General features: G+C 44.1%; 1 protein-coding gene across 2 annotated transcripts in view; it reads right to left on the bottom strand.

The window, feature by feature from the left end:
- Positions 1–27,726, bottom strand: part of PPP1R16B (protein phosphatase 1 regulatory subunit 16B) — a 140,409-nt gene that overhangs the window by 72,833 nt on the left and 39,850 nt on the right. The window contains exons 1-2 of one of the 2 annotated variants that reach the window (XM_077335420.1): positions 18,439–18,577; positions 14,212–14,619 (exon numbers count right to left, since the gene is read on the bottom strand). In XM_077335420.1, coding sequence (XP_077191535.1) covers positions 14,212–14,458 — 247 coding nt within the window. In that variant the 5' untranslated portion in view covers positions 14,459–14,619; positions 18,439–18,577. Of the gene's footprint in view, positions 1–14,211; positions 14,620–18,438; positions 18,578–27,726 lie in introns of those variants that run through there. The other variant, XM_077335419.1, reaches the window with a different exon arrangement.

The raw sequence follows: 27,726 nt of genomic DNA, 5'->3' as shown, positions 1-27,726 counted from the left end.
TGGCAGGTTATGCACCTTTTAAAACTAACTAAAAACTAACTCCCCTACATGCTTTCCAAATCTGATATATCTAGCTTGCACAGGATTGATTGATTGATTGATTGATTGATTGATTGAACCTGCATCTGTCAGAATAACAGCTGACAGAAATGTGCATCCTTACTGTGCAATCCTAGGCAAAATTAAACCTTTCTAAACCCATTGACTTCCACAGTCTTAGAATCCTACTCTACTCAGGATCTGTTTTGTATAATATTTTTACTTACAAACCACTCATAGATTTCAATGCTAAGAAATAATACCAAACAGAAATTTCCCCTTCTAGCCAATAATGCATATGACTAGGAGGGCAGGTTTTCACCAGGCATCTTAATACGTTTCTGGATCTAGTTAGTCAGCAATCCAGCTGATGAAAAACATAATCTTAGGTTTTAATTTCCTTAAGTCATTTAGCAGATGGCATAAAAACAATATAGCTTTCCTTGATAAGACTCAGTACAGATCAGAATGTGTAATCAGTTTTTAAACTGAATTCTCTCCTAATTTTAGTTACAGGATCTAAAAATTGATAAATAGATCGCAAGATGAAGTACAGCTGGGGCAGAAAAATCCCTTTGACGAGCACATAGCATTTCACTTGTTTCAAAGGAATAAAGGTAAAGGTAAAGGTATCCCCTGTGCAAGCACTGGGTCATGTCTGACCCTTGGGGTGACGCCCTCTAGCGTTTTCATGGCAGACTCAATACAGGGTGGTTTGCCAGTGCCTTCCCCAGTCATTACCGTTTACCCTCCAGCAAGCTGGGTACTCATTTTACCGACCTCGGAAGGATGGAAGGCTGAGTCAACCTTGAGCTGGCTGCTGGGATCAAACTCCCAACCTCATGGGCAGACAGTTTCAGACAGCATTTCTGCCGCTTACCACTCTGCGCCACAAGAGGCTCTTTCAAAGGAATATCAGGGGTCAAGTTAAAATTCAAATACAGTTACTATTGCTATATATAGAAAGATAAACATTTCTGAAAAGAGATAAATAAGGATGAAACCAATGTAACATTTGTATGCTCGGATGGCTGTAAGCGCCACAGGATACCAACACGGCCTTTAGATATCGCTGTCCTCCAACTCAGTTGAAATAACAGGAACTCTTCCCGCTTAGCCATGGGAGTTCTAATTATGAGGGAAATTCACAGCCACAGAGATACTTCAGAAGTGCCATGAGTGGATGGTTGTGCTCATTATAGCCATTTTATGACAGAAGCAGATCAGAAGCCCCTCAAAGCTATCCACAGAGTCACAATTTAGCTATTCTTTGGAGATACATATCAGTGAGCACCCAGATTTTGCTTCAGTGCTCGCTCTGAAATGTAGACCTTACTTCAAAACTGTAGACACAACCTCCATGTAAGCATTCATGGCATTTAGAGAGTAAATATACTAAAGAAGGCAGGCCTCTTGTATACTTCTAAAGACTTTCAGCGTGCATAGCAGCAACTTTAAGAAGCATTAACTACTGCAAGAATACTTAGATTCAAATAAGTAGCCGTGTTGGTCTGAAGTAGCAAAATAAAATCAGAGTCCAGTAGCACCTTTAAGACCAACAAAGATTTATTCAAGGCGTGAGCTTTTGAGTGCAAGCACCCTTTGTCTAACAAAGAGTGCTTGCACTCGAAAACTCATGCCTTGAATAAATATTTGTTGGTCTTAAAGGTGCTACTGGACTCTGATTTTATTGTGCAAGAATACTTAGAATTGCTGAGGACTTGTAGATTAATACAGGCATATTATACAAGATTGGGGAAGGGGAAGGAAATCACACACCCCTCAATTCTATCTTGTTTTAAAAATGGTCAGATCAGAAGTGTTCAGGGAAACCAATATGGATAAAGCAATCTACATTGTAATGTACCAAGAGATTCTGTGGCACTGATAAAACCTCTGGAAGGAACTGGCTAAGTAGACATTATGTCATAGAGGGATGATGCTGGCACAGGCCATCTAGTCCAACCCCCTGCTCAACGCAGGATCAGTGTTGATCCTTACTCCAGTTTTGGAAATTCCTGGAAAACTGATCTGATCTAGATGAATCTACGTATGTACTTAAAAAATTAAACTGAAGGGGGAAAATCTATACAAGAGAGACAGTTTGCATTTTCAGTGTTTCAAGACACATTAGAAACATCCAGTTTTAGCTTTCATTACAGGAATGACTCTGAGCAAGCTTCAGTTTACATACCAACAGATATTTACTTGGTATATGAAAAGAAAAGATGCTTTATTAGTTTATTTCATTAACCTGATTTAGGCTGCCTCTGTAGACCTCCACTGTCTTTGGGTGTGCTATTTTAAAAGGAGCACTCAGAGGATGGAGAGGGCAGTAAGTTTTCTAGTGGCTATCCCCCAGTAGCACCCAAGGCAGTAAGGTGTCCCCATGGTAACCAGGTGTTGAGTAGCAGAAGATGCCGAGGCAAAGTCTCAGAACTTGGAAGAGAAGCTGGGGATCCTGACTGTCCCAGGGGGAAATTCTATACAGGTCAGGTGGTGGCAATGGATGAACAAAGAGAAAAAAGCCTTTCCCGGTGTCAGTAAATCTTTGGAGGGCAGGGAGGGCCTGCAGGTCAGAGCCGTACTGTTAAACCACAAGTTGTATAAAACAAGGTTTTCACAATGCAGAATTGACTCATGCCCACAAGCAGCATAGCATGCTCTCCATTCAAAAGGACATAAACCTCTCTCTAAGCAGTTTAACACAGTCCTGAATCATTGCTTTGCATCAAAATAGCTCATCCAGTCATCTCTTTTCTTCTGTAGATTTGCCAGTAGTATTCTTAAAACTGCTGCCTGCTAGGGACTCGGAGCCTACAACAAACATGTAGCTTTGGTGCCATTAATAGGAAGTTACGTCTATTCTTCCCTGCAACTGTGTTAAAGTAACAACAACAACAACAACAACAAAGATTTCATGGTGAAAGAGCTTTGTGAAATATTTCAGGAAAGGAGGGCATTAAGGGAATTCTCTTGTGAAATAGGGATGCCAATATTCAGAGGAGTTTGCAGATTGTGCAGAGCAGTAGCAGGCTGCAATTTATAAGGTCCAACTGGAGCTTCTTTGCCAAGGCCATAAACCTACATCATAAGTTGCTACTGCCTAGAAGCTAAAAGGCTTACGCCAGTGTTTGAAGCAAACATGAAAAACCACGGTGGAAGTGCTCAGGAGAGGGGACTCCATTTGTGAGTCTATAAGGAGTTCTGTCAAAGGATGTTCAGTTGAAGTTTGATGCAACTGTGATGAACATCCCATTGCACCCTTTATGGTTATCTGCACAAACTTGTCTCGATGCACCGTCCTCATTCTTTGGAGCTTACACAAACCCATGCTTTGAAATGGAGTAACAGACGTGCCACCTGTTCACCAGGTTCCAAGTTTACTCAATCGCAGCTAATTCACAGTTCAATATGCCAAAAGCAATACAGTCCCCTCTTCCCTAGCATGGCATAGGTATCAGCTTTCCAAGGGCATAACTCTCTCATGTCTTTCCCAGCATGCTCCCTAAGACCATTGTTAGAAATGACAGCGTTCAAACAGGAAGCTCACGCACACTAGCCCTCACTAGGTACCTGATGATTATGGTGAAGTACCGTTGTAATTGCAACACATGGAAAAGAGTGGCGTTTCTCATAGCTGAACTGTGGATGTAACTGTTCTGGCCCATGCTATTCACCGTGCATGGACTGTGTACTCTAACCAGCTGATGAATGAATTAAGCTTTTAATCACAAAGGAAAACGTAGCTTAATTGATGCCTCTGAACCTGAGAGGTATACACAGGAGGATTTGTTTTTTTTCCCATCGACTAAATGATGAGAGTACAAAGTGAAATTGAGTTTTCTTTCCTCTGTACAGACAAAAACCAACTCTATCTCAGGTTGAAAATCTTTAAAAACAATAGGTAATAGACAGCTCTCAGCTGAAATCAGCTTCAGTGAAGTTCTTCGATCCAGATCAAATACTCATGGTCTTTGAACTGTTCATTTATAAAAGCTGCTAGGGCCCTATTGCCAGAACCAGGGCCAGAATCAGCATACCCCAAGTTAGGACTGCCGCAGACTGATTTCTGGCAGGGAGGGACTTCTGCCACCAAACCCCTCCCTTCTCTCACCATCCTGTCAGCCACCTGCACTCCTGGCTGCACAGGCTGCCTGACATCACCAGGGAGGGAATGCAGGTGGTGCCCACACCTGTGAGCATGGCAGCTGGAGGGCATGTGTGTGGGCACACAAAGAAGAAACATGCAGATTGAAGGGAGGTGGGAAGGGTGGCCCCAGCCATTCTCTGCCTCAGGCCCAAAATCTGTAACTGGCCTTGATGATAACATAATAGGCCATATTCCACACTCTAATTTCCAGATAACATCAAATTTAATACAATTAATATCTGTCTGGTCAATGCTGAAATCTAATTTTAGTTTTAATAGAATTTTATTGTATGGTTTTAATGTTACTATATTTACATGTTGTAAACTGCCCAGAGCCGGTCCACTGGGAAGATAATATAGAAAGTAGTCATAGTCGTAGTCGTAGTAGTATATAATATAATAGTTGGCTTAGAAATTAGTGGCAGTTTTTGTTAAGAAAACTTGCTGCTTTATCAGTCTAAGAAAGACATCTTACACTGAACTCGAAACACATGCACACAGATTAATGAAATTAAGTAAAAGTTGGAAGGCGAATGACATTCTTTAATTGGTTGACAGCCTAGGCAGTCTGCATTCAGCAGTCAAAATGAATGCCAAACAAAAGGAAGGTAGATGCTCCAGCCTCAGGTCTCCCTGTGGTTATTTGTCAACACAGGGACTACAAAGCATTAAAGGTAAAGGTATCCCCTGTGCAAGCACCGAGTCATGTCTGACCCTTGGGGTGACGCCCTCCAGCGTTTTCATGGCAGACTCAATACGGGGTGGTTTGCCAGTGCCTTCCCCAGTCATTACCGTTTACCCCCCAGCAAGCTGGGTACTCATTTTACCGACCTCGGAAGGATGGAAGGCTGAGTCAACCTTGAGCCAGCTGCTGGGATCAAACTCCCAGCCTCATGGCCAGAACTTCAGACAGCATGTTGGCTGCCTTGCCACCCTGCGCCACAAGAGGCTCATAAAGCCCCCCCCTTAAATATCCTTTCCTCTTATAGGTCAAATGCGGGGGGGGGGGATGGAATTCAGCTGAATTCTAGAACCTTATTATGAGAGGGGAAAATTAGCAATAGCAGATTTGTTGCAAAACAAAACAAAAATCCCTACATAAAATCCACTTCTATATGGCCAAGATTCTCCATTCTACGTTCACTGCCACTGTGAATGTAAAGGCATTTGTATTGGCAATGGAGCATTCTGTGCAATTTCTTCCACTACCGTTTCGCCTGCATTTTTTCTCTACCATGCCACTGGAGGACTTTTGATGGCATTTTAAGAAAACTGAATTGCTATAATGCAAGGTGAGAAGAACATCTTTGTGGAAGCAACTGAAGTGACCTGCAGGCCAGTGTGGTATAGCAGGAAGAATGTTGGAGTAGCATCACAGAGACCCCTGTTCAATCCCTACTTTGCCGTGGAAGCCTGTTGGGTGACCTAGCCTTTTTCTCACAGGGATGTTGTAAGGATAAAATGGAGGAAAGAAGAGCAACACTTCTCTTTAGCCCACCAGCAGAGGCCTGAGAGAACTCCAAAGCTGCAACAGTGTACACGGTTGGCATCATGAATATTTATTTATTATTATTATTTACTTATCATGACTGCTTCTAGTCCCAGTAACTGTTGTCTGCAGGAACTAAGCCAGAGGGACTGTAGAAACAAAGTTAAATTTAATCCACACATTTTAACTGCTTTCATAGAACCAGCACAGAATGGAGGTTAAGAGCAGCAAACTCTAATCTGAGGAACCGAGTTTCATTCCCCACTGCTCCACATGAAACCTGCTGGATGACCTTGGAATGGTGACAGTTCTCTCAGAGCTCTCTCAATCCTACCCACCTCACCAGAGGCCTGTTGAGGAGAGAAGAAGGGAAGGTGATTGTAAGCTACTTTGAGACTCCTTAGGGTAGAGAAAAGCACTCTTTTTTAAACATTTTAAAAACTCTTCTGTTGGTGACAATGTACTGATTGAAGGCCTGGTAAATAGGTGCTATACAGAAGCTTATCTCAGCTAGACAGAAACTACACTTGTATAAGAAATGCCACCTTTAGGTTTGAATCAGCACAGTCATATGAGTTTCAGAAGGACCTTAGGAAGAATTTTCCTTGTGTGGACAATTTAAGGCACCTTGTAAAAGTCTGAACAACAAGGGAATCAAAGATATTTAAAATGAGTTGGGTTAGAGAAAGCAATTTATAAAAGCTAATTAATGGCTCTTTTTCAAAGTGCTCCTCTAATTAAGAAAGTTACTTTTATACTGAAAGTGGTGCAAAAGATCCATGAGCAGGCAGCAGAAGATGTCTACACGGCATGTCAGAATCCACAGGGCTCAGTATCATTACAATTGGACGGATCAATAGGATCCAATAGAATCAATATGAATACTGGACAAATGAGGCTCTTTTACCCAACCAATGTCACCTAACTGTTGAGTAGATATGTCAGTAAGTTGACATTGGTTGGACAGAGAAGCATGATCTGTTCAGCAATATTAAACAGGATTCCAGTGGCAACTTGTTCAGTGGATGGGAACACAGACCCAGCCCATGAACAGTCACAACGTTATATATGATTTGAGGGCTATTTACACTTTCCTTGTGTGCACGCTGTCCCTGTGCGGGATTGGAAGTGCGGCAGCACACAGAAGGTGCTTCAGTCTTCCACCCCTGCATTGCTATCCAGAACTAAATTGGACCATAGGAGGGACTAGCTGGCCAACTGTGGAAAACCATGTCTTCTGCAAATGGGCCAAATAGCTTCCAGGGCAAGCCTTCTCAATCAAGGTTTCGTGAAACCCTGGGGTTTCTTGACAGCCCTGGAAGGGTTTCCCGAATAGGTGGGAGTTAATTTTTTATATATTTTTTTTAATTTGTTAAATTTTTATTGGGCGATATGACCACATACGGTCATGTCAACCCACCCCAATCCCCTACCCAAATGGTCAATGATGAGCCTGAAGTAGGAGGGGTCCCTGGTGGGCATGTAAACAGCTATACTTCCCAACTATGTTCTGCATGATCATGCCACTTCTGGGATTTCTTGAAGCCTGAATAATATTTCAGGGATTTCTCAATGGTTAAAAAAGTTGAGAAAGGCTGTTCCAGGGCAACAGCATGGGTGGGTGGCTGAGGTGCCTTCTACCCAATTGTTTGTTCTCAAGCTAAGGGCAGGAACAGAGGACATGAGAATTGAGAACAACTTCCAAATCACAATGATTGTACAGATGTTCACAGGGTAGGTCCATGAAAATCAACCCCCTAATGAGATTTATTTTAGCATACCCTTCTGTGAGTCACAGCTTACTTCATCAGGTGCACTGGACTGCATATCCCGAGAGTAAAGCTTTCATATTCTCACCAGAAAGGCAGGAGACAGGTGCAGATGTTACAAAGACAGATTGGTTTAATACAGGATCTAATAAAAGTAATGTTTCAGTCAGAGAGACTGAGAGCCAATTCCAACAGTTCTCAGATCAGCAAAGAGAATTAGTGTAAAATCCAGTGCAAGGTAGCAGATACAGTGGGAACTTATGCAAGATAGTAGCACTCCTCGGTGCTGATATTGGGTATAACTTTCTGTCACTTCCTGTCTTATTTGCTCATCTGGCACAAGATCTTACGTTGATCCTACTCTGCCTGTCTAATTTCCTCGGCTGGAAAACATTTTGTTAATCACTCCTGTTGTTTGTTTGTATGTTTAGCCTACAAAGTATATGACCCAACGTGAGGATTGACTTTTTATAAAGGAAGCCATAGCCCTCAGTTTGCCTGAGCAAAGCTTTTAACAATGGGATGTTTTGGATCAGGGTTGGCCAAACTGTGACTCTCCAGATGTCCAGGGATTACATCCAGTGCAGGGTTGGCCACTCCTGTTTTGGAGCATTGTTCATAGGATTGTTATAAGTTGGAAGCGACTTGATGGCACTTCACATACACACTCACACAAACACACAATCCATATCAGAAAGACACTGATTTGTGCTGCTATCAGGATGTATTTTTTGCCTCACCTTCTAAATTCCCCTCTCTGCCACTCCTGCACGTGTACTCTGATGAAATAATCCTAAATATCACATGGCCCTTTCTCCTTAAGGCTAGGTAACCCAGTCCCACAACTCCAAGTGAGGACCATCCATCCATCAGTACTGTTCTTAAGCCACCAGAGAACTAACATGCACATTGTATGTTCACCTGCTGTTATTGTACCAAATGGTACTTGTTATTCATACATTTAGAGCAGGGTTTCATGAAACCCTGGGGTTTCATGACAGCCCTGGAAGGGTTTCCCGAATGGGTGGAGTTAATTCATTGTAATTTTTTAAAAATGTTAGACATTTATGGGGTGGTATGACTCTATATGGTCATACCAACCCACCCACCAGCTCCCAAAATAACCAAAGATAGGTCTGGTAGTGGTGGGAAGTGGTGGGTTCCATGCACACTGAAGCTAAGCACAGCAGAACTCCCCCTTCTCCCACTGCAGATTGTTGTGCCTCCATGAAATGCAACCCTGGGTGATATGTGGAAGACTGGTGTGGGACGCTGGAACAGAATGGTGCAAATGGTGTGCCCCACAGAAAGATGTAGGGCACAACAAGAAGGGGTCTACAGGGAAAGAATATGGCAAAAATCCTCCCTTGAACACACCTGTCTTCATGGATATAAACCCTTTTTGGAAGATCAAAAGCAAGACATAAACAGTTGGAAAAGCAAGACATAAACAGAATAAACACAACTCATGCAAACAGAAGTAGGATTGGGATCCAGCCAATAATGTTTGCGCAAGTCTCTTCTTAGATTTATTTGTGAGTTTTTCCCTGCACAAAGATTACATGGTTGGCAGACTGTTTATCAGGATAATCTCAATCCCTTCACGGTTCCTTTCATCTTCCTTCCTTCCTTCTGCCCAACTATCAATCTTCACTTTAGATGAACAGATTTTTAAGTACGGATTATTCTTGTTTTGCTTCTCTGCAGAACTGAGAACAATGAAACCTAAGCCTGTGGCTGATATAAGGCAAATAAACAACAGCATTTGAAACAGGATATCTTAAAGCTCCAACAGATTTTCTTTTTGGAGCTTTTCCCTGACAAATGAGTATCAAATCTAAGTGGCATCATAAATAGCAAGCAGTATAAATCTTTTTCTTTGTGTGTGTGTGTGTGTGTGTGTGGGAGGGATCTTTCATGAAGCACTTCAAAGTAGTGGATGTTTCCACACAGTCTCATGTTTGAAATCCAGATTTTTCCTGGTGCTTTGATGCTTACTAAAATGTCCTAATGAAAATGCATCTTCATCAAAGATACTTAGACAGAAGAAAGAGGAAAAGTAGAACTATGCACAGTTTTAACTGTTCACAAAGAATAAAGGGGGTCTTCGCCTTTTTCCCTCTAAAGGATTAATAACTGCTGTAAAGAGATGGTTTATACTCTCAATCCAAACCTAGGCCTTGTGGGGCAGAAACTTGCCTTTAAAAGGGTCAGTGTTTTCCTTCACTATGACCTTGATCCTCAAGCTAATTCTCAAACATGTGCACATCACTTCTCTCTCTTCAGTCAATAATGCAATGGACAGTGACTTGCAGCTAAAAACGCTGCATTTGAAGGGTTGCCCTGTGTCATAAGGCAAAGAAATAATGCAGCATCCAGGATAATCCTCCTTCCTACTCTCCTCTAAAATCCTTACTGGGTAATGCATTTTGCCCCCTACTGACCCTGCATCCACACACAGGTGTGAAAATGAACTCCACCACAGCAGGAGAAAACAGTATGAGTATGGGGGGGGGGGGAGGATGACCTATGGTTGCCAGCACTGGACTGGGAAATTCCTGGAGATTCAGGAGCTGAGCTTTGGGAGAGGAGGGACCCTCCAAATTAGCCACTTTCTCCAGAGGAACTAATCTCTAGTTTAGAGTAGGGTTGGGCGCTTCAGCATCTGAAGCGGCTGTTCGTGCCCGTGGGGGGGAGGTGCGTGGGGGGGGAGGTGCAGGTGCCAGTGCACGGGTGGGTGCACACACAAAGGCACAGTGCCGTGGTGCTGGCTGCTTCGGGTGTGCAGGGCTGCTTCAGACACCGAAACGCACAGCCCTAGTTTGGAAATCATGATTAGGCCACCCTGATTCAGACCATTTGAATGACTCCCCCGTACACACACTTTCTTAGGCAGCACCTGAGAAGTCTAGAGGGACAGTGTGCATCTAAACAGCTGCTGATAGGTGCCTCACCTGCTCCCTTTAAATCCTTCCTCAACTGGGGAGGGATTTAAATGGGATGGGTCGAGGGTCGGTCATCATCAGTTGATCAGCAGGTGCTCTCATCCTTCTCTTTTTAGGCAGCAGAGATGCTGCTGCATAGGTAGGAGGGGAACAGAAGTATATTCGACAATCGATTCAGATGAATTCGAAAAGGTGAAACATCGTTCGTACCTTTCAGATTTGGCCAAATCATTTTCAGCCAAATCCAAAATAGTATGATTATTTGTTGTTTTGGGTTTTTTGCACATGCCTAATTCAGAGCACCAGTCTGGGGGCTGGGCAGGATTAGTTTTCCTTGCATGTGGCAAACTAGTCTTGTGACATGATTTTCCCCATGTTCCCTTCAAGAGAAATCAAGAGACACCTTCAAATGTAACACCCCTGATTTAGCTTCAGAGCATAACCATGATGGTCTTCAGGCGAAGAGCTATGTTCAAGTCCAGTAACAGACCAGGAGATCAACAAGAGCTTTTGAGAGTCAAAGCTCCCTTTGTCAGATACCGGATTCACAACCTGCTTCTTTTTTGTTCCTTCAAAACCTTTCTTCTAATAGTCTGTACAGAAGACATGAAAATTAAATGTCTGTGAACACAAGGAGGAAAAAGGCCTTTTTCCTTCCTCATTCTATTTTCTTATTCCCTTAGATGATATCATCTTCTCTTGAACAAACCAATCTGTAAACCTTAAAATTTGATTACCTCAAAGTGTTTTGTCCTGGTTGAACAACATGCTTAACAACTGAGGCTGACGGGGAAATATCTAGGCCAATCCTACATTTATCTTTCAGGTTCCAAAGAAGCTTGTTGTATAATATTTCACTGTTCAGACATTGTGTTTCCTTTCAAACCATCCTAATGCTTCTAATAGATCTAATAGTAATTTCTGTCCTAGCCTAAACTATCCAAATCATATTTTGACAAAAGCAAAACAAGCTTGAACAGCACAGCCGCAAAAAAGGGAGCATTCATTACAAATACCCTCCCAATTGCTGTGTCCACAGCATATCCATATTTACTTTACTGATATCACCACTGCAAAGGAATATTATTAGCCTTAATAAAATCTTGAACATTTCCTCCCCTCAGTATCTTAGAAAACACAAAAATGAAACAGGTTATTAACCTAAAATTAAAGGAGCTCAATTTCACATGTCCTCACCATTCCAATTGAATATTAAGGCAGGGCTTTTGCAGCTGTGGTCCCCCAGACCAGGGGTAGTCAACCTGTGGTCCTCCAGATGTCCATGGACTACAATTCACATGAGTCCCTGCCAGGGGCTGGCAGGGGCTCATGGGAGTTGTAGTCCATGGACATCTGGAGGACCACAGGTTGATTACCCCTGCCTCAGACCATAGAATTCCCCATTCAAGGATAATCACCTTGAACTCCCACTACTGACCTCCCAAAAGTTGGTCAACTTTTCTGTTCTGGAGGGCATTGGATGGTTTTACACCTTGACTTGTTTGTGTTTAGCCTATCAATTCTGATGCTCATGTTGTTTTTATTGACTTACTTGCTAGATTTCAGTTTGGCTGCCTAGTTTTTATGATTGTTTTGTCACTGGTTTTTAGTTGTTCCTGCTGTTACTGATGATTTTTCAGGATTTCTTTTAAAAATGTCTTCATCTCATGGGCAGGCAACTCCCAGTACATGCTTGCTGAACTGCAGCACCCCAAGCCATTTCCTCCAGCAAGTAGGGTTGGCTCTTTTCCAAGCAACGGGGGTGGATCCAGGACATTTTGGCAGTGGGGTGGGTCCTACCACTCTATGTGCAAAGCTTATTAAAATATTTATATCCCACCTTTCCTTTTGGCTCAGTGTCGGAGCCATCCTCTGAAATAAGCAGCTCTTCCATTGGAAGAAATTTCTATTATGTTAGAGAATGGCTGTGACTCAGGGGCAGAGTATCTACTTGGCCTGCAGAAGATCCCAGGTTCGACCCCCCCAGCTTTCCCAGTAAAAAGGACAAGGCAGGAGGTGATGTGAAAGATCTCTGCTTGTGACCCTGAAGAGCAATTGCCAGTCAGAGAAGGAAATACTGACCAGGATGAACCAATCGTCTGATTCACTATAAGGCAGTTTCCTGTATCCATGGGTGCAAATACCCCAGTGTTGTGCAAATACCCCAGTGTTGTGAGGACTAGCTACACAAGAGAAGGAAGTGAACATGGCTTTTGGTTATCTTTGCCTTCTGGACATGTGGAAATATCAACTAGGTTTAAGATGAGCACTGAAAGTGCCGGGGCTTGGATTGCTCTCGCAGGTCTAGCCTATGATGGTGGACTGTAGATTAGGGAGGATTGGGGATTCTGCCACCTTTTGTGGGATTCTTATGGTATTGGAGGATTTGTGATTGGCTTTATTGGGGGTTTAATCTGTTTTTGTGTAACTCGCCACGAGTCCATGGATAGTGGTGGGATATAAATAAATAAACAACAACAACAACAAAGCAAAGTACAACCTTTCTGCCTGCCCCCTTCCCCATACGCACTTTTGTTTGCAGGCTGGCATATCATCTTCACAGCTAGAACCTTTTCAACTTGGTTGCCTGGGCCTGCTTTAATTTTTAAAAATATTTTACTTTATAAGCTGCCATGAGTGCTATCTTCATCACAGAAAAGCAAGAGGCACATTTCCATCCTTACAGCCAATACTCTTTCAAACCAAGGTAACTTTACCTGTCCTTCCAAATCTGACTATTTCGTTATCAGGGGACAGGCTAGGAATTTTTGAAAGCCCTCCCGAGAAATGCCACTAGTCTTTCAAAAACTGTTTGGATTTCTTTTAAAAATTGCTCAAATATTTCAGCTTCTAAAGTCACCGTGGGTTTTTCTTTAGGCAAAATCAAGCAACAACCCTAAGATACCCTGAATCCTCCTGAGAAATTCAGACAGATCTCTGAGAAGTAAGCCTCATCTATATGCATTTCAGGCAGTAAGCCTCAGAATTAGTCCTTGAGTTCATTTGAAAGTTCACTTTAAGGAAACTTTGGTCTCAATTCTAAACATGTAACTCTTGCTAAATAACTGAATGCATGCTACTGTTTTCAGCATTTACTTTCTAGAAGACATTTTACTGTTTTTTGGGGAGGAAGGGGGAAAGGAAGAGTCACTCTATGGTGACTTTTCCACCAAGAAATGTTAAATAAGTAATTTGACGGAGTTCATGCACTGGGAATATAGAGGGAAGAGATTTAGACCATAGTCCAAGAAAAGAAGAAGAGTTGGTTTTTATACCCCATTTTTCACTACCCAAAGGAATCTTGAAACAGCTCACTACCTCCTTCCCTTCCTTTCCCCACAACAGACACCCTGTGAGGTAAGTGGGGCTGAGACAGCTCTGAGAGGACTGCTCTGTGAAAACAGCTCCAACAGGACTATGATGGCCCAAGGTCACCCAGCTGGCTGCATGTGGAAGAGCAGAGAATCAAACCCGGCTTGCCAGATTAGAAGCCACTGCTCTTAACCACTAGACCAAGCTGGCTCTCTGGCTGATCAAGAGGGAAGTAAGGACCCCACTGGAATGAGGTGAGCCTCAGCATGACACCAAGCTGAGAGTGGAGGAAGATATGGCACCAACACAACTCTTGTGAACTTCAACCCTACATACCTCACCTTGTCACTCCCATCAGACTGTTCCCAACCCTGGCACTTCACATCAGCAGACCAAAAGTTTCTGTTAATACCACAACCAATAAAGATCCTGTGCTGAGCTTGGTGCTGTCACAACAGCTGTCAAATCCAGGGGGGGGGGCATATGTGACTCCAGAGCTCTTACCTTCCTCAACATCATTCCTTAACGAAGCCTCCAACAGGGCGACACTGGCCTCAAAAGACACCTTCTTGCGGCTGATCACGTTCCTCCTTTTCTCGTGTTTCCTCTTCTTGTGCTGCATCTCCTTCTCGTACTGCGCCCACTTCTTCAGCTGCTGAGCTCTGCGCTTCTGGGCTGCCCGGAGCCGCTCTAGTGTTGGCACCTTATCCAGCAGCTGGAGCTCTGTCAGCAGGTCCATGTGGGAGTCCATAGCCTGGGCAGATTTCAGAGGCAAAACGGGTCGGCCTCACTTCTGGCTGGACTAGCAGCCCAATCTGGGCACCCAGAAGAAACTGCCCAGAACTAAGAGAGCCTTCTGTGGCTGATCCATGGATAGCACTTTCTAAAGTCTGAGGAAAACATGGTGGGATTCTAGAGAGAAAGTCAGAAAACAACAAAGTAAGGTTTGTGCCAGATCAAACCTAAGCCACATTTATTTATTCACTTCATTTATACTCCGATTTTCTCCCCAAGGAGGACCCAAAGTGATTTATACCATTTTTCAGTCCTTCATTTTATTCTCACAATAACCCTGCGAGGAAGGATAGGCAGAGAGTGTGGGGCTGGCCTAAATTCCCCCAGCAAGCTTCCATGGCAGACTGGGAATTTAAACTGGTTTCTCCCAGATGCTAGTTTGATGCTTTAACTACTATAACAGGCTGGATATACAAAAATTACAAAGCAGTTTTCCGGTAGCTATTTCTGTGGCTCTCTTTCCTGGCCTGTGCATCATATGTGATTATATTAAAATTGTATCCTTGATAAAGAATGAATACAAAAGGACTTCGAATGGCCCTGGAGCACCTGCACAGGAGTTTTCAGCACAATTTCCATCATCAGCTGCCTTTTCCCCTGGTGTTTCACTGAATGGTTTTTTAAACCAGTTTGGTGTAGTGGTTAGAAGTGCGGACTTCTAATCTGGCTTGCCAGGTTCGATTCTGCACTCCCCCACATGCAGCCAGCTGCGTGACCTTGGGCTCGCCATGGCGCTGATAAAGCTTTTCTGACCAAGCAGTAATATCAGGCCTCTCTCAGCCTCACCCACCTCACAGGGTGTCTGTTGTGGGAAGAGGAAAGGGAAGGCGACTGTAAGCCGCTTTGAGCCTCCTTCGGGTAGGGAAAAGCGGCATATAAGAACCAACTCTTCTTCTTTTTCTTCTAAAAAAAAGAATTGTTACTATAAAGCTATAGCCAGCTTGGTATAGTGGTTAAGATCGGCTGCCTCTATTATGGAGACCTGGGTTTGTTTCCCCACTCCTCCTCCACATGCAGCCAACTGGTGACCTTGGGCCAGGCACAGCCCCTCTCTCGGCCCCGCCTACCTCACAGGGTGTCTGTTGTGAGGAGAGGAAGGTGAGGTGATTGTAAGCTGCTTTGAGACTCCTTCAGGTAGTGAGAAGCAGGGTACAAAAAACAACTGTTCTTATATAACACTGTAACTTATAATAACACCCACTCTGGTCATCTTAAAGGTCCTGCTTTGGCGGCCCCATCATCTGATGATAGACTAATGCCCGGCAACTCAAGGAAGGGCTTTCTTGTTTGTGGAACCAAAACTCTGGAACATGGTTTCCCCCCATGGACCTACCCTGTGAACATCTACACAACCATATGTGATTTGTATGCTGTTCTCAATCCTCATGTCCTCTCTTCCTGCCCCTAGTGTGGGAGTAAAGTGCAGAAAGAACTTCAGTCACCCACCCATGCTGGTATCCTGGAACAACCTTCCTCAACTTTTCTAACTATCGAGAAACCCCTGAAACATTCCTCAAGAAACCACGGAAGTGGCACGATCATGCAGAATATGGTTGGGAAGCATAGCTGTGTACACACCCACCTGGGGCTCCTCCCCCTTCAAGCCCTGATTGGCAGAAAGGCTGCATAAAAATTTCAAATAAATAAATGAAATAAATTAATGTATAAATTTAAAGTCATGGTATCCTGCTCATTCCTTCAAATTCCTGGGTTTCATTTATGTTCAAATCCTCCTAGTGGGACATGGGAATTACAGCTCATCTCCAGACTTCTCCAGAGATCATTTCCCCTGGAGAAAATGGATGCTTTGGAGGGTGGACTCCATTACACTGAACCCCACTGAAGCCCCTGTCCTCCTCAGGCATCACCCTCTAATCGCCAAGAGATTCCCAAACTGGAGCTGGCAATCCTCCCCACCCCCACCCCTGGCAACCCTATAGTGTAAAAACCACCAACTTCCCCTCCAGGTAATTTGTTCATAGGCCTGCACTATATCCCTTTCAGAACTGCTATACAAGACAAGATATGAGAGCAGGATACCGGGGTTGGGGAAATCTTGGAAAGTTGACATCACATGGATTCTAACCACCCCTCCTTACAGGCAATAAAATTTCTGAAGTTCTGAAGCCAAGGCAGAGAAAAACCTCTCTGAGTGTAAACATGTGCTAAAATGATCATAGTTTACACACCCGAAAAAGATTTCAAAACAAGTAGACTAAATAATAGATACAGTACATATATCTGGGGTTCAGAACACCTATTTAACATATTCCACATTCAAGTAAAACTTACTTTATTTTTATTTGTTATACGTATTTCGTTCTATTTGGGGAAACTGAAGTGGAAAGCTATCATACCAGCTCCTTTGATCATTTTAGCCATTGGCTAAGAAATAGTTGGGGAAAGAAAGGAGACCCAGCAAGACCGGAAAGAAACTGAAAGCATGAAAAAAGACAGGAGCTTGCCCACATCCCCTTCTTGCCTGGGATCTTCAGCCAACATCAGCATACATTTAGCTCTCATTTAGATGGTCAATTAAGTGGATCCCTGTCCACCCCAGATGTGGTACATCCCAGAAACATCCATACAAAACAGAATATGCTCCATACACAAAATAATTCCTTCCATGTTGGGGGTGGAAAATCACAGCTGAATTAGGACGACCCCTTGGGGTTTTCAAGGCAAGATACATTGCTATTCCCTGCCTCTGCACTGTGACTTTGGACTCCCGTGGAGGTCTCCCATCCAAATACTAGCCAGGGTTTACCTTGCTTAATTTCCAAGATCTGGCAAGATCAGGGTAACCTGGGCTATCCAGGTCAGGGCAATCCTTTGCATAAAGGTAAAGGTATCCCCTGTGCAAGCACCGAGTCATGTCTGACCCTTGGGGTGAAGCCCTCTAGCGTTTTCATGGCAGACTCAATACAGGGTGATTTGCCAGTGCCTCCCCCAGTCATTACCATTTTACCCCCCAGCAATCTGGGTACTTATTTTACCGACCTCGGAAGGATGGAAGGCTGAGTCAACTTTGAGCCGGCTGCTGGGATTGAACTCCCAGCCTCATGGGCAGAGCTTTCACACTGCATGTCTGCTGCCTTACCACGCTGCGCCACAAGAGGCTCAATCCTTTGCATACAAGCATCTAAATGTCTACCCCTGCCTCTTCCATAATTGGTTAACCTTCTACACAAAGGAGGGGGGGAGGGAGTCTGCCAATGAATTCTGTCACATGAGCCTCCATCTGCCATCAGACATGGTACAGTCTGGAGACAAGTCTGCCTCCTAATCTGCCATTTGTAAGAATGGGACCACCTACATAAGACCTGAACATTTTGAGCATAGTGTAATGAAGCATTAGAAGGCTGCACTTCTTACATGACTGCTATGCCATGACAACGTATCTGCCATGGAAGCTGGCATTAATTAGGCTGCCACCCTTCTTTCACAAGCAGCAGAGATCGAAAAAAGCGTTCCGGTTTCGCACAAGCCGTGCACCCCGGCTGCTTAAGGACGACCTAGTTGTGTGCAACAGTTCTGGACCACCACCTTGCTAATAGCAGCCATCTCTTTCGTGGCTACTGTGCATTGTGTAACAGCCGCATCACAGCAACATGTTTAATGATTTTTTCATCCCATCTGCTGAGGTTAAAAAAAAAAATTGCATGAGGCAGTTTACAACAATAAAATCCAACCAGTAATTTTCTAACAAGGCAAAGGTGGCAGCTGAAACCTAACAATAAAATGAATGCGGTAAAATTGATTTTAAAATATCTGTGATTAAAACTAAAGTTTCTAACACACCATGCAGGAGTGAAAGTGTTAGCAGAAAAAAACTATTGGGAGGGGGGGGGAGGGAGGGGAGAAATATCTGAATAATAATTAAATCCTAACTTTACAGTTCACAAATCCCTGAGAATTTTTTTTTTCTCCTCATACCTGCAGTGTAATCCAAGGCAACTCTAGGCACAAACAAGGCTGTGGGGAATTCCAAGTAGAAGGTACAGTGTAAGAATCTTCAACATTCAAGATCTCTAAGAGCATCCTCTGTGTTTTGCTTCCATTTGGGACGGCAAGAACGTGCGATGTTTGCATTGCTCGAGTTCCTCCTCTGAGGATCTAATCGACAGCAGGCAACGAGGTCTTTTTCTCTGCCTGAAGCAAACATCAGGCTGCCAGATGCAAAATGGAGAGGGATGGACATCTGGGTCTGTTGAATTTGGAAATGTCCGTGCAACTTCAAGAGACAAAGGAATGCTCTTTCTCAGGGAAAGGCAGGGGTAGAAAACCATATTGGGCCAGTATTCAATCCTGGGCCACAAATACAGTGCTTTGTGTTGCATGGCTGCTTGAGGAGGGGGTTCAAAAGGACCTTCCAATAGGTTTTGTTTGTTTTTTTAAATGGCAGGCACTGGACTGGACACTCTTCTCATGAAACTGTCGCCAACACCTTTAGTAATCCTTGCATGCATGGGCTCCTCGGGGCCAACAGGTACTTGACAATCCAAGGGTCTCTGAGGACCCTGCTTACCACAGTTCTGGTCAGGGCCCAGCGATCAGTTACACTCAAACACTTGCACACCGGAATTCCTTGTTGTGATGTGATTCTCAAGCACACGTGGGGGCCTAATCCAGATCAGTAGAAGATGAAATTTAAGCTTTACTTCTTACACATTTTTACCACCTGAAATATCCTCAGGGAACTGTTGACTCCCCTCCCCCAAGAAACTGTGTACTGACTGGCTATACATGAAGGTTAGAAAGATATTTCCCCAATGGGACAAACAGTGATTCTAAGGGCTGTTTCAGGTAAGAAAAAAATGTCTTTGTATGAGGGGTATGTATTACCCCGCTCTGCAGGTACCAAGGATCCAACCTGAGTTGGGTTCTCAAGCAGCTGAAAACTATGTTTCAGCAAGAAACACCCAGTATACTCCTGCTTGATAGAATCCAGGGCAGATGTGGAAACAAGGTAAAACACAGGAAGGTCATTGAGAGGAGATGCCCACTGGACATCCCCCACACTCCACTTAGCAATGGAAAATATACCACCAGATGCCAAAATGGCTCTTTCTTTGATTCCTCTGCATTGCATGGGGAGAATGTATCTTGCCCTGGCCACGTGGTTTATTCTTCATCATTTAGAATGGGCCTTTAAAAAAATTTCCCCATACACTTGCCCCAAAAGGCAAATTATGCATTTAATTTGGAGGTTGTCCTGTTGTCTATCAGGTCAACCAGGCATCAGATCTTTCAAAGGCAGCCAAGATCAGGCTGGACCATCAATATACGAGTGGAGTCTTTGGTGCAGAGAGCCTTCCAGGACTAGCACAAGCTGGGCTGGAATGCTCTTCACACAGCAATGGCTAGAATTTAAAAGTTCTAAAGCAGCTGATTTCACTGTCTCCTGCAGGAAAGTTAGGTCCCTAACCTTGCCGAGGTTTCAGGAGTCACATCTTCCTCCCATGTGTAGAGTACAGCAGGTCTATGATTCCCAAGCATCAGCTTCTCAGCCTTCTGCCTAATTTGCTTCTGGGAGACTTTGAGTACACTCATGGCAGATCCATTTTAAGGTCTTCTGAAGAGAAGTGATTGTGTCAGAGAAGGCAGGGGACCACAGAGAGGGTCCATTCTGTTTGGGGATTCTCTCTCTTCTTTGGAGTCCAACAATAATAAAGACTCTGACAAACATAAAACTGGCCTTGTGAGGCAGTACATTTCTAAAGCACATCTTTGCAAACAGGGCTTCCCAAATCATAAGCTGCCAGACAATGATTCCCCTTGACCCACCTTCATGATGACACAGGCCAACCATCCTATGACTTGCCTAGCTCCACAGCCTCCTGGGTGACCAGAGACCTTGGGATTCTGCTCCCCTCTTGACAGCCTTGTGCAAAGCATGCTTGATGCTTTGGATCAGGGGTAGTCAACCTGTGGTCCTCCAGATGTCCATGGACTACAATTCCCATGAGCCCCTGCCAGTTTTCTGGCAGGGGCTCATGGGAATTGTAGTCTATGGACATCTGGAGAACCACAGGTTGACTACCCCTGCTTTGGATAACAAGTTGAACAGTTCATTTGGGGGCGGGAGCGATTGTTTCTGACTCATTCAATTTACAGCAAAGAGTGAAACAAAGTTGTGAACATCTGTGCTAAGAAAAGAAGCAGATATGCAAAACCAGGGGGTAGAAATTTGAAGGATCTCAAAGCAACTTATGTGCTACTCACAGCAATACAGCGGACCAGGTGCAGTTAGGGGCTCACAGGGAAACTTACTCAAGAACCTACTGGAGAGTCTCTTCCCAAACCACTTTTCAATGAATAGAGAATGTATGCAAAGCAAATGAGAGCACATTCTTTGCTTGCCCACAATGTTCAAGGGGTCGAGAACTGCATTCTTCATATGAGCCCTACACACTGTTGAAATGCTATCAAGACAGCCAGCATTAGGGTATTCTAGGGCACAAAGGCATTCCAGAATAATTTTTCCCCCATCACTGCCACCTCCCCCAGCAGTTCCACTTAATTCTACATATCCTCTTTACATTCAGCTTTTTGTTTTCATTTCACTTGACACAACTGCACTCAACAGTGCAAATCGAGTTACTTTAGTGAGTGATATTACTCCATATTTGCACTATACTTTTATTGTCCTCCATACATTTCATGTAACAAATGACCACTCAGTGCTGTCTTGTACATAGTGGTATGAATGCTGTGTTTCACACACACAAAAATTATTCTGGCTCTCTATGGGAAAACAGTTGTCAGGAGTTCAAATCGCAAAGCTTTGCTTTTTGACTGTTTCCCTCTAGAATGCTAGGACTATGATCCATGCAACAGTAACCTCCAAGCTAGACTACTGTAACTCACTTTACACAGGACTGTCCTTGAAACTGCTCCAGAAATTCCAACTGGTCCAAAAATGCGGCAACTCAGGTCCTTACTGGGACCCAATGGAGAGGGCATATTGCACCAATGCTCTCCCAGCTGCTCTGGCTTCAGCTTGGATACTAGATCAAGTTCAAAGTTCTCACCTTCAAAGCCCTAGATGTCATGGGATCCTTGAATCTACAGGACCACCTCTTCTGTTATGTCCCCCCACAGTGTTACGGTCAAATGGAACACTCTACCTAATGAGATCAGGGACCTGCAGGATTTAAAACAGTTCTCCAGGGCCTGTAAGTCTGAACTGTTCCACTAGTCCACAACACCTGGGTTGGTTGGTTGGTTAGTTTATATACAGCCCTCCCTGGAGGCTCAGGGTATTTTATATAAAATGTATAAACAATACAAGAAACAATCCATAACATAAATAACCATAACATTAATACTACTAACTGATAATTGTAACAGTGGCAACAGTGCAGACAGGTCTGGGAGCAGAATTCATTGATGGATTTCTGGGAGGGAAGGATTATGGTTTACCCATATGGTTTAAGGATTACCCATTATTATGGTTGCCAATTTCCAAGTGGGACCTGGAGATCTCCCAGGATTACAGCCAGTGACAGCAATGAGCTTCACTGTAGAAAATGGCTGTCAAAGTAGGGAGGATGCTGGCATTATACCCTACTAAGGTCCGTCTCCAGGCTCCACCCCTAAACCTCCAGGATTTTCCAACCCAGGTTTGGCAACCCTATCCACAACCCAAGAGCTTGGCCACTTGATGCAACAGGTGATGTTTCAAACCTTCTGGTTTTCTCCCCTTCGTGCCAGAGAACTGTTATACTCTCCTATTGATTCAGACCTTCCCCTCCATTAATAGAACTGATAACATTGCCAGGCTTCTGTAACATGCCAATTTCCCAGCAGCAGCCACAATCATTAAGGAGGGAGACTGTTGATCTATTTGAGGTTAAACATTCCCATAATGGGAAGGAAAGCTTTTCACAGGACTTGGGTTCCAGGAAGTTCCAGAAAGTAATTCTGGAAAAGAGGGCACAGGGGTGGCAAGTTTGTTTTATATTATTGCCCCAATATAGCCTGATCACGGGATATATTTACCATCCACAGAACATAGACATAGGAAAGTGGTCCCCGGTAGTCCATAGCAAATGTTCCAGTGTAAAGAAAAAGAAATCAAATTATTATGGCAACCCCACAGCGTTTTCAAGGCAAGCGTTTTCATATTGCTGTGTCACAACCCTGGTGTTCCTTGGAGATTTCCCACCCAAATAGTGGCCATGGCCAACCCTGCTGAGCTTCCGATGACAGCCTGGGCTATCCAGCACAGGGCAAAGTGTTGTTGAGTCACAGCTGACTTAGGGCAACTTCAAAGGATTTTCAAAACAGGAGATGTTCAGTGGTAGTTTGCATTTCCTGCCTCAACATAGTAGCCTTAGACTTTCTACCTAAACCCATTTAAATCAACTGTGTTTAGGATTACAATGGCAACCACAGGAAAAAAATCAACAAGTATTTGCATATATTCCCCCCCACACACACACACACACACACAAACACACACACACTCCGGCTGGAACTATACAAAACCTCTACATTGTTTAACAACATATTACCTTATTAGTGGTCCTAGAAGTAAAAAAGAGAGTGAGTCACTGTGGTTTAACAGTCATAGGGCTTTAAGAAAGTTTGAACAATGATTATGCTTAAATCAATGAAATTCTGTCATGGGACACCTGAAAAAATCGAAGAGTGAAGACCAACCTAATTGAACTGCAATTTATTATCTGAAGTATGCCTGCACATGAAAGCTTACATCCAGACTAAAACTTAGTCTTAATGGTGCCATTTTTGCTGAACTGCAGTAGAAATACCTCAGTTGCACTCAGAAGCTCTTGGTTTTCCGTGCAGACAATGTGTATGTCTTGCAGCACAAACCTAAGCCGAGTTACTGTATAAAATCAATGAGTTTAGATCAGAGTAACTTTGTATAGAATGGCACGGTAAGCCACTTTCACCCCACTGACAAAGTATACCTGAGAACCAAGGTACTTTCCCTTTATTATCTTCAGTGTGTTGAATAGCTTTAGACAGACTGAAAAAACATACAATCTGCCCCCCTTGGTCTTCCACAGGGGTTTACTCCTCATTTGCTGCCCAAAGATGTTGCTGTCATATCAATCTCTCCAGAGCTACAACCTACCTCTAAGTCATGGCTCAACAAACTCAGTAAAATCTGAGATCCACGGAAAACCTTTAAATCCAATGCCTTCCATTTAGGAAAGGGGCTTTGGCTCAGTGGGAGAGTCTCAACTTTCGACACAGGAAGTCTCAAGGACAATTTCTGGTAGGACTAAGTTGAAAAGATTAAGTAGCAGGTAATGTGATTGAACCCTACTCAAGACCTCACAAAGAGTTCAGAATTCACAGTACTGATAGACCAGTAGTGCAACTCAAAATAAGTTGTTCGAAAGTTGTTTATCATGTTCTATGGGAGAGAGGGGGGTGCTGCTTAGACAACTCAAGTCCAAACCCTCCTTGGGCACACAGAATTCTATTTGGTTTTTGAGTCCTACCACAGATATGGTAAACCCCCAACCAATATAACATGGGGATAAGTGGAAAACACCTTTGGGGGAAATGCCACAAAAATTTAGCATATGCAGAAGCCCCTAAGTACTCGAAGGGTACTCAGCACTACCTGTGAACCTGTGGCATGTTTTAAGACTCATGGGAAAGAAATGGAAAGAAAACAAAATGCTTATCTGAGGACAATTACCTTGTTGACCTTGCTACTTATTATGTTTTCATATCATTTCCTTTGCAGCAAATTTTCTTTGCAGCAAAATGAGACTTGCCCTGCCATAGCTGCTGGCCAGCTGTCCCCATATCTCACTAGAGATTAAGCTGTAATTTAAGTCTTGCAGTATGTTCCTGGTCTGGATATCTCTCATCGGCTACAAAGTCACTGGGTGGCCTTAAGTAAGCCATTCTCACCTCATCCACACTGAGGTATTGGCATAATAATACGAACCTACCTTGCCGGACCTGCAGGTGGGTGCATAAGCTAACTCAATCACAGCAGCTCTGAAGAGTTAAACAGGGTCAGGTCTGCTTGTTATTTAGACAGGAGACTGCCAAGGAAGTTCAGGGTTTCTACACAGAGGGAGGCAACGGCCAATCACCTCTGCTCTGAAAACCCCGTAAGGGCTCACCATAAATTGAGTGCGGCCTGATAGCCCTTTCTACCACCACCTTACAGAGTCGTTGAAAGAAATACTCAGCAAATATATATGTACTGCAAACTCAAAAAAAGTACAATTATTAGTCAGAAGTTGAGTGGAGAAAATGCCTGGTTCCACAGCCAAAAGTCTAGTCAAGTATCCTTGATTATGGAAATTTCGGTATAAAGCTCCCATATTGGTCACAACAGACCAGCCCCCTGGAAACAGGCCTTGAATCTGTTGTGCCTCCAGTACTGGTTTTGGATCTTTCATACTCAACCATGAATACCAACCAGAGTCGTTAAACCACAAATGTGGTTTGCCAACCTCTGGGAAAGACCTTGAGATCTCCCAGAATTATAACTGATCTCCAGACAATAAAGAAGAAGAATTGATTTTTATACCCCACTTTTCACTACCTGAAGGCGCCTCAAAGTGGCTTACAATCGCCTTCTCTTCTTTTCCCCACAACACCCACCTGTGAGGCGGGTGAGGCTGAGAGAGCTCTGAGAAAAACTGCTCTGTGAGAACAACTCTAAGAGAACTATGACTAGCCCAAGGTCACCCAAATGGCTGCATGTAGAGGAGTGGGGAATTAAAACCAACTCTCCAGATTTGAAGCAACCTCTCTTAACAACTACACCAAGCTGGCTTCCCCTGAAGATTAGGTCCCCTGGGAAAATACAGCGGCTCCCTCCCCCAACTACTGCTCTCCCCAGGCTGCACCCAAAGTTGGCAACCCCAACTATGCAGCGGAGGGGACCTAATTAACTGGTCTCCACAACATCAGCTCTCTGCAGATTCTCAGATGACCTATTATTAATTGTTATTGTTATTGTTATTGGGATTTATAGCCCGCCACGCCCCTAAGGCTCGTGGTGGGTAACAGCATATAACCCCCCCCCCATAAAAACCCCTGATACATAAAAACCATCCTAATACATAAACCAACCCCACACGGCGACATTACCCAAGGAGGAGACCAGGGATCGCCTGAAAGGACTGCAGAAGAGGGGGACCCGATCTCAACAGGTGGCGCTGGCCTCAGCCACCTAGCAGATCAACAAGGGAACTGTACAGCAGTCGCTGAAGCTAGTCACACGCAGCCTTGGCTAAAACCCAAAATTGTCCTTAAGGGCACCTGTGCAGCCAGCAGAGCAACCCACCGCCAGCAATCAACCTCTCGTTTGACCTCAACTGAATGACTACCAGCACCCCTCAGATATCCACTGACAGCTTCCTGGAATTAAATGCTGCCGGGAACACTAAAAGCAACAACTGAGAGGAAGAGGGGTGTGTTTCGGCACACAGCACCCACGCCCACAAACCTTGAGAGAAGGGCAGCTTCTTTCTGACTTTGGTGGCACTCATTAATTAGCACATGACACGGTTCAGAAATCCCATGCAGATCTCTGCTCCGCTGAGCAGGCTGCCTATTCTCAGAATGACCTAGTTTCCTTCATAATATTTAAAAAAAAAAATACTCAGACACTTGCCAGTTTCTTTTTGCACCAGCTGAGAAGTCTAATTATAGATTCAGGTGGGTAGCCGTGTCGGCCTGAAGCAGCAGAACACAATTTCAGTCCAGTGGCACCTTTCAGACCAACAAAGTTTATACCTACCTTGAACAAAACTTCGTCGGTCTTCAATGTTCCACGGGGCTCAGTCTAATTATAGAACGGCCACAATGTTCACTTACCTGTGAAGCAACAGGGGCCACCAGAGTTCACAAAGCCCTGCATTGTAATTGTGCACTCTCTCTCTCTCTCTCTCTCTCTCTCTCTCTCTCTCTCTCTCTCTCTCTCTCTCTCTCTCTCTCTCTCCTCCCTCCCTCCCTCCCTCCTTCAAATGAGACTGTTGCTCTTCTCTATGGCCCCGGCTCGGTTTCCATGAGCTCAGCACTTCCGTTTCTTGAGATGCACAGAGAACATCCTGCCAGCCGTGAAGCACAACCAGAAGTGTGGCCAGGCGTAAGACTTTACCTCAGGAGCCACAGGGGCGAAATAGAGGAAGGGAGGGAGGCCATTTTATAGCAATCAGACTGCAGGTTTGGGAAGCCCCCTCCTCAAGCATAAGCTGATAAGAAGGGAGAATGAGAAAGGCCAGACTGATTCACATACCCGCAGGATTTCATTATGTAATTTCGTTATGTTAAGATTAGAGTGAAGACAGTCCTTCATTCCTTCATTTCCTAGATGGCAATTCACATACTGAAACATCATGCATTGGAATTTCCTCTCATCATGCTCAGTGCTGTTGAATGCTCACATATGTGCAGCTGTAGAACTTTAAGAGCACATGAAACATTTACTGGTGAGTTGCAACACTCATCCGGTCTCATAAACGCTGTGGCATTCCAGCATCCTTCCATCTTTCGTTTCTTCCACTCTGTCCTTTTGCTCCCCATCTCCAACACTCCTTTTCTACATTTGGAAGGTCAATTTTCTAAGCCAGCATTCTGTTAATTGGTTACAACTCGATTTGTGCATAATTTCCCCTAGCTGACCTTTCTCCACTCCTTCCGTCACAATTTGGATTGTAAGCTCCATGGGTCACAGGCCTGTCATTTTGCATCTGCTACTCTGCTCTAGGAGAACATTATACCAGAGGTGCCTAACCTTTTTGACACTGTGGGTATCTTTGGGATTTTGACAGGGAGGTGGTGAGCACCACTCCAAAATGGCTGTCAACTGAGGTAGAACTAAGATAGCCCAAGTGTAGGTGGAGTCCAGAGGTCTCCTAGAACAGGGGTAGTCAACCTGTGGTCCTCCAGATGTCCATGGACTACAATTCCCATGAGCCCCTGCCAGCAAATGCTGGCAGGGGCTCATGGGAATTGTAGTCCATGGACATGTGGAGGACCACAGGTTGACTACCCCTGTCCTAGAACAGCAACTGATCTCCAAGTTACTGAGCTCAGTATTCCTAGAGGAAATGGCTGCTTTAGAGAAAGGCCCAGTGGCATTATACCTTGCTGAGCTCCCTCCCCAGGCTCTACTTCCAAACCTCCAGGAATTTAACAAACTCGGTGCTCTCCGCATTTCTCTCACCCTACCCTGTCTAGTAATGGTTTTGCTTTTGTCCAGCAAAAATAACA

This window comes from Paroedura picta, chromosome 4, assembly GCF_049243985.1.
Source record: "Paroedura picta isolate Pp20150507F chromosome 4, Ppicta_v3.0, whole genome shotgun sequence".
In the NCBI taxonomy this organism is placed as follows: Eukaryota; Metazoa; Chordata; class Lepidosauria; order Squamata; family Gekkonidae; genus Paroedura; species Paroedura picta.
This window is presented reverse-complemented; position numbering and strand designations above follow the sequence as displayed.